The sequence below is a fragment of the Sipha flava genome, unplaced genomic scaffold (assembly GCF_003268045.1).
Source record: "Sipha flava isolate LNK unplaced genomic scaffold, YSA_version1 109_pilon_pilon, whole genome shotgun sequence".
NCBI classification, from domain to species: domain Eukaryota; kingdom Metazoa; phylum Arthropoda; class Insecta; order Hemiptera; family Aphididae; genus Sipha; species Sipha flava.
In genome coordinates this window covers 1290964-1302916 of record NW_020271726.1, presented here as the reverse complement: position 1 = coordinate 1302916, position 11953 = coordinate 1290964, and the positions used below count along the sequence as shown (strand labels likewise).

The following is an 11953-nucleotide window of genomic DNA, read 5'->3' as shown; positions in this document are numbered from 1 at the left end:
TAATAGCAATAAAAATAATAATAAACGTAACATATGATAAATTGAATTTATTTTATTATTTGCAATTGTTTTTTGCATTAATAATACCATTATCACCCTTTTACGAATTTAAAATAGATAAGCAATAAATCTGGATTGTATTATAATATATCCACAGTAAATTCACATGTAAAAAAAAAAACCTTTATACTGATGAAAATTAGGAGGTGATGCTAAACAATAATTTAACCACTGACGTATGTAACTATGCGAGTATGTAGATCAAAGGATATTATAACAATATTGTTATATAAATATAGTTGACACATTTAGAGACATGTGTGATCTTATAATACTACTTTTAGATAAATACAATTGACACATTTAGAAAGCTGTGTCAAATTATTATTCATTATATATATAGGTATATTTTATATTAAATTGAAACTAGGTGGTGGTGTCACGTGTATTTTGTAAATAACATTTTTTAAACTAATTAATGATGATTCTTTGATTTCAACCCTAAAAGCATAATATGTTTTTTGTCACGTATACATTTTTGAATGCTGTTTGGGTATAGAATTAAATGGTTTTGACATACAATGATAAAAGAGGGAACAAATTAAATGAGGGTATCGATTTAATATAAACTATCAAGTAGAAAACTCAGAGACAGACACAATAATTGATGGATGGACGGAGTAAAAGAATACAGGATCACGATTATAGGAAATCAGTAACAGTGGCAGCCAAAAATTTAACAGAGTTGTAAAAACCTCCTAATAATAAAAAATTTGGATATTAACAATAGAATTTCACATCAAAAGCTAGAGGAACTTTTATTTTACTTTGAAAGTCGCTTTTTAATTTAGTTTCTAGAAAATTATAAACATATTGAAATATCGGACAATAATTTTTAAAGGATGTTTTAAATAGAACATGAATTTATTAAATGTTATAAAATAATTTCAGAAAACTTACTCATAGTTAATTAAATCATTTTCTTTGATTATACCATTTACTTCTTTTAAATTGTCTAATAATTGCTGTGTTAATGATCCATTGTAAATTGCATCTATTCCTTCTTTTGCTAGAATTCTCATAGTGTATGCTAATTTTGGTAGCTTGTATGTTTCTCCATTCTTCTTTAAAAGTCCAGTATTTTTATTAATAAAAATTTAACTGCAAACAATTTCATACATAAAAAAACAACATAAGGTACATAATATTTTAATAAAAGTTAGTGCGTGTTTTTTGATTAAATTCGTTGAAATTTACCATAAATGAAATGGCCAGATAAAAAATATATGTATAAAAAATTGTATTATACTGTACCGGAGTATTTTATTGTTGAGTATCTTTTTTTCTGATGATTTTAGGTTTATTTCAAGACGTTGATTGACTTCTATGCCTTCTTCACACAACCGTATCATAGGTTCAAATAATAACTCCCATGAAACTCCACCACCGTATAAACTATAAATAGATGAATAGCCTTTAAGTGCTCCCGGAACTGCAATTGCCAGCCCTCCTATATTTAAATAAAATAATTTATTTATCAATTATATTTTGATTTACTTATTTATTTTTGTAGAAAAAGATACATTTTGATGACCATAAATTTTTGCTCATTTTGCTATATGATTAGTACAGTACAACTAAATATATTTAGGTAAATGTATTATCATATATTCTATCCATAAAAATTTTATTTGGAAATTTATCCATAAAATTTCTTTTTTCGCCCTACTATTTAATCATAAAATCTTACCTGACAGAAAGGCTTTTCAAATTCATCTATGTCAGATATTACGAGCATGAATCATAATAATTGTATAAGTTATGCAAGCATAAACGCTGATGTTCCTCAGGGGAACACCCATCTTATTTCCTCTCCTCTATAATTTATTCGTTTCTAATCAACCCACCACACATCAATAGCAGACTGTGCTGATGATAAGGTACTGATGATGATATGTAATGATATTTATGTGATGATCATCAATGCTGACCCTATTTATTTTAGCATCTATAAACTTGCAAACTCATCTAGACCTAAAAGCAGACTGGTATACCAAATGGAATTTCAAAGTAAACCATAACAAATACACTCAAATCACTTTTACACTTAGACAAGCTCCATGTCTAGATGTAATTCTGGATGGATTTGCAATTCCTTTTTCTCCAATAGTAAAATACCTCGGTATTTTTACAGTATTTTGGTTTTTTAAGATTTTTAAGTTACGCCACTGCCGTCCGTGCACTTCCTCGTTACTGGTGATTCAGAAATAAAATCGACCCGATTGGAACCCGAAGTGGCCGTAACGTGAAGTCGAAATAGTGACGTGCCAAGTTGGATGCTAAACCCTGCCGAACCACCACCGTATCGTTCTTATCACGGAACCGGTCGCATTATCTTATCACCAGTACGGAATATCACCCGGATGATAACGCCGTACGACAAAAATTCGCGCTCGACACCATCCGCCGATACCGTAGACTAAATTGTTATTGAAGTTCGAACTTCTAAGATTTATCGCGTTTTCCGTAGCAAATTGTTAATGTTCAGAACGGGGTCGGATCGTTGAGCGCCACCGCACCGTAATCGATTCCTCCGTCGACCTGATTTTTTGACCAGCTGCACCGTACGGACAATGGCTACGGTTTGATCGTCGTGTTGGATCACCTACTTCAGTTACAGCCCAACACACTTTTATACTTGTATTCCGTCTCTGAAAATGCTTGGTGCCAATCGCCTGTCATGTGGAGAGCTTTTTTTTTCAGTTTTATACGGCGAAAAATCGTGCTGTCAGTAATTTTCGGCTGTTCGCTGACATACTGTATTGTCAGCTTCCTGTTGATTGTGAGTAGAAGTCCGTCATCACATTTAAGCATTTTTGTATACCACTGTAACACTAAAATTTATCTTATTTCTAGCCGCCCAGACGTTCAGACTCATGGCGTCCTACAAAACTGGATCACAGTTCTTTTGTTTGGACATCAGCTGATAGCGATCAGAACAGTTCTTTATCTATAAACTGTCGGAATTCTGTACAGGGTAAAGAGTTTGTTGCAGATGATAGAGGTAATTAGCTACCTCAATTAAATCGTGAATTTGGTTGATTAACTTAACAATAGGTTGATTGTTCTTGTTGATTATATAAGTTATTTCTTCTATCCTAAGTTATACACAATGTTATTTTGTACATTATGTGTATTGTAACTATTTGTCTCATTATTCAAGAAGTCCACCATTAAATTAAATTTCAAGATTATACTTAGGTGATTCTTGTACAACACAAATTATAAATTACTAAGTTGTTCAGTGTTATTGTTTAGAAATAAATTCATAGACTTATTTATTATTAAACTTATTTAGAAAAATGCAAATAACTATTGCACTACGATTTGTAAAAAAAAACATAATTCATTAATATTGCATTATTAATACATAAGCTTGATATTATGATTTTGAAAATATAAATCAATACACTTTTAATTTTATTTAAATATACTAAGTTATTATATTACTGTCAACATTCTTTTATTTGATAAATTTTTAATGAATTTAATTGATTTAATTTTATTTAAGGTTTTTATCAGCAATCAGTTAAATATTTTATATATCAATAAATATTAAAGTTCGCAGGGAATTGTTTGATTATGACTGAAAATATAATAATTTGAATTATAATATTCATATAATATAACATATATTTTTTATAATATGTAGTACATTTTTAATCATATTGCTTTATAAATAACAAATAAATATTAAACACTTAGAAAAATTTATATTTTAAGCTTAATAATAACTGTAGAAATAATTATAGAAATATTGAAGAGATCAGCAAAAATTAATTTGAAATAAAAATAATTAATAAAATAATTTGTTTATCATGGAATAAATAATATATTTATAATATCTTGAATGATTCTTTTTAAGTTGTTTAAGTTTCTATACAATAGCCTTATCTATTTATAATAATAATAATAATAATATATTTTTGGTTTTGCAAGTGCATACGAGTATATGATCCATACTGATTTACTAGGAATTTAAATTTAAATTTTATATATTTGCAATATATAACTAATTTATTTTAAAAGAAAAAAACTATTTAAAGAAATTTAAGAACTATTTAGAAAAAATAAACCTTTATTATAATGGCAATAATCATAAATGTTTAAAAAATCTGAGTTCCATACCTGTAAATTTCATGTTTATAGATATTCATCCATTTAGTGAAATTATTTTTTTGGTGAAATAGATATTCATTACACAAAAAATATAGTATAAAAGTATTTATTTTTACACAATACAGATGAATATTTTTTCCATTTCATGAAATTGATGAATAGTTTTGTACTAAAAATTGTATTATTTATTTAACATCTTGACATTTTTTTCACAATTAAGATTTTCATATATTTATTACATATTTCATTGAACCAAAATTATTTATTCATTAATTATCTTGATTTTTTTTTTTTTTTTTTTTATACAATTTAATTTAATTTTCAATAATAATTATCATTATATATATGTATTAGTTTTAGAAAATTTTTCTTGCGCCTTGTGGTTTGGATGCATTTTTAATGATAAAATAAACAACAAATGGATATTATTTTTTTCTTTAGTTTAGCTATTGATTTGAATAGATCACTTTAAAGATTTAATACTAATATATTACCATATTAAATTTAAAAACGATTTTATATCAACAATGTGGTTTTTTAATTTCTGAAAAAAATTAAAAAAAATCAAAACTGAAATAGTATTTATCAATCAATGAATTTTACCTGTTTTATGGTTAGGTAATCCTACTTCTACCAAACTTTTTCGTAAAAAAGAAAAAACATGCAAGTACTTGTAAGATTAACATACCTTATTCAAGGTTTGCTCATAATTAATAATCTATTTATCTTTATTCTATTAAGTGTCAGTAAAGCGTAATAATTAGAGCGCGGTTTCTATGCAATCGCATATTTTTTTCCTTTCAATATTTTTGGACTTTTGTCAGTTATCTCCACGAATCATCATAATTTGAAGCTAATGGTGAAATTTTTTTTTGCATGTTTCTGCATATTTAGAGGTTATTACATATTTTTGCATATTTTGGAAAAATTCAAAATTTATTGCATATTGAAGTGAAAATTTAAAAAAAAATATATAAAATAATATTTTGTCTTGTAGAAAAATTAAAAATAAATTTCATAGTCACTAAATAATAATTTATATATATATTTAGTTATAAAATAAATAATCGATTACGACGTAAACTTAATCGCTCTTGCTGTGTCAGTCGATTATTGACATTCCACTTGCTTCAAATATGCCCCAATAACTTCGGTTGACATCGAACGTTCGTTTTCAGTCTTTAAAAATATGTTGACCGATAAACGACACAACTTCATAGAAGATAAACTTGAAATGCATATGATTTTTCGTTTTAATAATAAATAAAATTTTAAAAATAAATTAATTTCAGAAAATTCCTTACATTTTTTTTATATTAAGTATTTAAGTAATTAATTTTTATAAGTTGAATTATAAATTTTAAATAAATAAAAAATTCTTGCATATTTTTTGCATATTTTCATGATTTTACTGCATATTATATGGCATATTTCGATACTTTTAAATGCATACAAATCCGCGCACTAGTAATAATTTAAGCACAATGATAATAATATTATAGAGAGTAAGAACATAAACAGTCTGTCTAATCTAAGATCGTTTTATGGTTATAGTTTAAACTTCAAACCGACTTTGAGTAATATATAAATATTTCTTGCAGGTTATATATGTCATAGAGGTAATCTACTAGTAAACAATTGCTGCGGAACCACTGAAACACGTTATATGTGTGATACGTGTAATGAAGATGGTTGTTGCACGTTGTACGAACACTGTGTGTCGTGTTGCCTCGATCCCAATAAGGTAGATTCGTTATTAGTAATTTACATACCATAATGCAAAGACAAATTGACTTGTTGAAAATACGGGAAACTTCTCTATGGACCGGTCTTCGTGTAGGCAACTATTGATATTTTAAGATTTTTTCGTCGTAAAATTCTATTTTTATTAAAAAAAAAAGAAAGTTGCCTTTAGTTATTTTAATTTATATTTTCCGGGCTGAAAAATATCACCGATTTGCCTCGATAGCATATATATCATTTATGCTGATTAAATGTTAAAATAAAATTGATTGGTTTTTTTAATCTCACAGAGGAAGCTGTTGCAGACAGTGTTGGGCAAAGCTTCAGAAACATTTCGTGTGCTTTTCTCAGTCATCAACAACCATTTTGAACTGTGTTTAGCGAAATGCCGAACGAGTTCCCAGAGCGTAAAACACGAAAACACGTACCTAAAACCAAATAAACATTGTTACACAACAGCGGACAAAGTGCCCTGACAGGACGCGACTGCCGATCGACAGACCGTACGATCGGACAATAATAATATGTTGTCTTTCTTGGAATTGTGTTATGTTCGCGGACTAAGTGCAATTATTTGCAACATTTTAACGCATGCCGTTAAGACGTATGTATTTTTCTAACTTGTAATATGTATCAGCTACGAATTTATTTAATTGTACCATTCATGTTCGGTTGTTTGTCACTGATATAAACCAAGTGGTGGTAAACTTTCCCAATTGAATGTTTAACTCTCTCGAGTATTATTGCCAAACTACAATAGTTTAGGTATTAATAAAATAATATCACGAAAAATTATTGATTGTACAAATCAAAAAATTATCACATTAAGATTTTTAAAATTTGTTTATATTATTATAAAAATTAAATTTAAATGAATAATTTATTTTATTTTATTAGTATTTAGACAGTTACGAGTATAATGTACTAACGAAGTTATATACAAAATCGGCAAAAAATTTACATATACTCTTCAGGTACCTAGTACTGATGAAGTATACTCGAAAGAGCTTACATGTCATTCAAATCGGGTGAGTTTACAATAGCCTAACAAACTATTAGTTTAAATGTTGAGTAAAGCTATTGTTCAAGCTGTTGAAGACGATTCAGTGAAATGTACTATATAAATTTGATATTATTCGTTTATTTTCTTTTTTATATCTCAAATGTTATGTATGATTATTATAATTGTACAAGTGATTTATGTATAGTTTAATTGTTGACGAATTTTTTTATATTTTGTTGTTGTTATTGTACGACAGTTATCATATACAAATACATTACTTTAATTTATTATTCAATAAGAATTAGATTAATGATTTTTAATTATTTAATAAAATAATATGAACAAATTAGAATACAAATTGTTCGAAAACAAAGTATATAAATCAATTAAATGAGACTGGAAATTATTATTAAACTTATTAAAATAATAAATCTTTAATATAATTTGTAAATATATTTTTCCTAATCAGATATTAATTAACTATGTGTATAATATAATATCATATAAATGATAAATAAAATTATAAGTGATAACTAATATAGTTGTGTTATTTGTTTCATATACCAGTGCCAATCAATCCTTTCTTTAGATTTCTTAAAATTCCTTCTATTTACTTCATAAATAGGTAAAAATGTTAAAAAGACTTCGTGCATTTTTCCATCATCAGAATCATAATACCTGGCTCACAAAGATAACTGTTCGATACCGCTGATATCAGCAGTTTCGTCAGCAATAGTAGAAAAATATTTAGTCATTCATTTTTTTAGCTACTATTAGTGTTATTGTATTAAAACAAGCGTCGACTATCTAGTTCTGTATCTTCGAATTTATGTGTTGAGCCTTTTTTTATACAATTTTCCCGCGTTAAAAGATAAGTATTATCTCCTGAAAGTTGAATTGCATTTATATAAAATCGAAGTAAAGTTCGAACATTTTTATCGCTTTTACTAAGTTCAGTTTATAGACCGCAATCCTGGTGGCCTTTTAAGGCAATTCCTTGACGACCACTGAATATAACTGAATTAATTACAGGACTAATAATTTTCCTATAATCGTCTTTTTGTTTTTTTTTTTTTTTTGCTGCCTTACTTGAGAAGAGTCTTCTGTGTATGACAAAATTTATAAATTAATATCTTCATGCGATTTAAGTTTTTCAGTAGCGTGTTATAATTTTTCAGTGGTTAATTGCAAAGCTGTCCATGCGATTGGCCTCCTTTCCTCTCTTGTTTAACATAGAACAATACACAATATTTGCAATAAATGCCATCATTTAAACAACTATAAGCAATCCAGTTCCATTTATCAAACCAAGAGATTTCAAATTTCAAATTTTTACTACCATAAACAAGGCCGTATCTGGGGCGGGGTTTAGGGGTTCAACCCCCCCCCCCACCGAAATTTATCGCGTTAATTTATGTCGTAATAAAATAACTATTTTAGTCTAGAATAATCGATAAACATTGATACGTGCATATACGAATGGCAGCTATGGTCTACGTTATAAACTTAAAAATAACTTCACTTCGGGTGTATCAGCCAGATTTCTTGATAATATTATAGGCACATACTACATAGGTATATATGTATAATACATTACCACCAGAATGTGTAATTGACAAAGAACTATTTCTTAGTATTTTAGTAATCTTATCTTAATAGTCTTTGATAATAGTTAAAACTTTTTCACGGGCAATATTCATTTCCAATATTTAGTTGACATTTGGTTTATGTTCTGACGTTTTAGTGTGCTACGATTTACGAAGTGTTTAATTTATTTATTTGAAATGGCAAAAAGACAAAACACTATGATGAATAATTTCTTTATAAAAAAGCCTAAATTAAATTTATTGGAAAATCTTTATTGTCCAGAGTTGAACAATGAAACATCTACCTCAATCGTTAATATTTATGATATTGGGAAATATTTGAATCAAACTGTAAGTAACGAATTGAAGTATAAATTATTAGTAAATAAATGGACACCCGATGAAACTTATAAATTTCCCATAGTTGGAAAAAGAAATTTAAAATTCCAGTTTAATTGGTTTAAACGATTTTCTTGGCTTGCTTACACAACAATAGGCGAACAAGGAGCAATGTGCACGTTTTGTGTTTTATTTGCCAGGGATTTCGGAGGAAAGGGAAATCATCAACAATTGGGAATCTTAGTTAATAAGCCATTTAATAATTGGAAATAAGCTATTGAAGCTTTATCCCATCATAGCACAACACAATTTCATAAAAATAGTGTAATGTTTGGCGAAAATTTTATTAACACGTATACCAAACTTCAACCAGATATTCGACAACAACTCGATTCCGCAAGAGCTCTACAAATTTCTGAAAATAGAAAAAAACTCGTTCCAATTATAAAAACAATTATTTTATGTGGCCGACAAGAGTTAGCACTTCGAAGGCGAAATGATTCGGGTCCTCTTGATTTAAATATTGTTGAACCTGATCATAATGATGGTAATTTTTAAGCACTGTTGCGTATGCGAATTTCATGCGGAGACAAACAATTAATTAATCATATTGAAAATCAGTCTTTAAACGCTATGTACATAAGTCCTAGTATACAAAATAATTTTATTAAGATTTGTGGGAAAATAATTCAAGATAATTTAGTTTGTAAAATTAATGCAGTGAAGTCGTTTACGGTTCTCGTTGACGAAACTACCGACATATCACGCATAGAGCAATTGACTCTTTGTATTAGATATATAGATTCAGTAGAGACAACTGATACTATTAATTATGTTTTACGTGAAGACTTTACAATTTGTACCGGTTCACAGTACAACTGGTCAACACCTAGCCTCTGTAATAATAAATTCATTACAAGCACTTGGAATTAACGATAAATATATGGTCGGTCAGGGTTATGATGGCGCTGCGTCCATGAGTGGAAATCTTAAAGGCGTCCAAACTATTATAAGGGAAAATCATCCAGCAGCACTTTACGTGCATTGTAGTGCGCACTCTTTAAATTTAGCGCTAGCTCATTGGTGCAATGTTCAATACGTCAGAAATTGTATTGGTACAATAAAATCTATTGGAAATTTCATTAAAAGTTCGGCTATGCGGTCAAATATATATTAAAAACTAAAATAAAAAACATTTTACCTAATACCAAGTGGACTAAACTGACATCAATGTGTGACACTCGTTGGGTTGAAAACCACAACGGAATTCAAAGATTTGTTGAAATTTTCCAACCCATTGTTGAAACTTTGGAAGAATTACAATTAGTTCAAGACATCAATACGTCATCAAAATCAATTCAATTTTATCGAGCAATAGTTACTAGTGAATTTATATTAAGTATGGTTACATCAAATACTCTGTTTTCAATGACACTTCCACTGTGTAAAAGTTTACAATCAGTTAGTTGTGACTTAGTAGAAGCTGTACAACATATCGAGACAATACTAAACGAATTAATTCATTTACGTGAAAATATTGATCTTACGTTTAATGACATTTTTGAAAAATCTGAACTTCTTTTAAAATCTATTGATGGAGAAGAAAATATTAGAATTTCCAGAATAGCAGCTCGTCAACAAAATCGTGTGAATATTGTTACTAATTGTCCGAAAACATTTTCGTATAGCTATTGCAATACCATTTTTTGATGATTTGATAAGACAATTAAAAGAACGCTTCACTAACCATAAAAAATAATATCTTCGCTGTGCTTTTTACTTCCCAATAAATGTACTAATTCTGAATTAGAAGCAAGTGATTTCGAATTATACTCAGAGTTTTTAGATTTGGATGCACTTTCGAACGAGTTAAAACTTTGGAAAAGAAAATGGTGTGATAAACCAATATTAGAACGATCTCCTGAAATACTTGAAGCATATTCAAATTGTAACAAACATTTTTTCCCAAATATTTCATTTTTATTAAAAGTTTTGGCAACTTTACCAGTAACTACGGCGACACCGGAAAGAACTTTTTCGACGCTGAAAAGAATAAAAAATTACCTAAGGAATGCCACTGGAAAAGACCGATTGACTGGCCTAGCATTACTCAGTGTACATAGGAATATTGTTGTAGATCCAGAAGAAGTAATCAATCGTTTTTCAAACGAAAAACAAAGAAATATAGAGTTTGTCATATAAAATATAAACCATTTTTCAAACTAAATGTATAGAATTAAGTTTAATAATCTAATTAATATTAAGTCTAAAAATTTTTTAATGTGAATTTCATTAATAAATACTATTTATAATTCTACAATATTATGAATTTTTAACCATATTTAATTACCTACACAATATTATAATACAATTAGAACACACATTTTTGGCTTACAACCCCCCCCCCCCGAAATTAATTTCCAGTTACGGCCTTGACCATAAAGCTTTATAGGAAAATCATAATTTTTAACTGGGGTCCAAATTATATTTAATGCTTCTGTTTTTTCGGTTTTCGTCAATTGTTTATCAGTATATAGTTTTATATCAAATATTCCATGTTTTTTAGGTATCTGAGTATTCAAAATAACTTTTTGTTCGTCTTTATCTAGAATTTGTAATGAATTTAAAACCAAAATATCACTATCATTCGTTACATTAGAATTACCTTTACACTTGACTTTCGGTATAAAATAGTCTTTTATACTTCGTTTCATTGCTGAGTACCTATAATATTTTTAACGTTTGCATGAATACAGAAAATTATAATCACAAGTATCTATACAATATTAATGGAAAAAATGTTTGGTTATTGAATATTGATATTTTATAATATATATATATAGTAGTATGTACTATCATTAGGGATGTCAACGATGTATCAATGTTTTTGAACCAACGATGTATACGCCAAAAAATATCGGTATTTAACAACACTAGCGGTCTAATGTCTTGCATCGATGTTTTAATTTCGATGTTCCCATAACTTTGCTGTTTTTTTATATTTTGATCTTTGAATTCGAAATTGAAAAAATCATAAATCACTTGAAAATTAAATTAACGTAAAAATCTTATTTATCGTACAGATGAAAAAGGGACGTAATGC

The 11953-nt window shown here is 28.0% G+C and overlaps 1 protein-coding gene across 2 annotated transcripts; it reads left to right on the top strand.

Annotated features, from left to right (window-relative positions):
- The first annotated feature begins 2405 nt into the window (after positions 1-2405).
- Positions 2406-7108, top strand: LOC112687377 (UPF0454 protein C12orf49 homolog). 2 transcript variants are annotated; one of them, XR_003148971.1, is made up of 5 exons: positions 2406-2842; positions 2917-3064; positions 5781-5923; positions 6213-6526; positions 6820-7108. XR_003148971.1 is itself a non-coding variant. In XM_025560046.1 (4 exons), the coding sequence occupies exons 1-4, from the start codon at positions 2741-2743 to the stop codon at positions 6396-6398; spliced, it is 579 nt and encodes a 192-aa protein (XP_025415831.1). In that variant the 5' UTR covers positions 2406-2740; the 3' UTR covers positions 6399-6762. The 2 variants fall into 2 exon arrangements, 1 of the variants encoding a protein (XP_025415831.1); XM_025560046.1 differs by lacking the exon at positions 6820-7108 and having other exon boundaries at positions 6213-6762.
- Positions 7109-11953: the final 4845 nt, after the last annotated feature.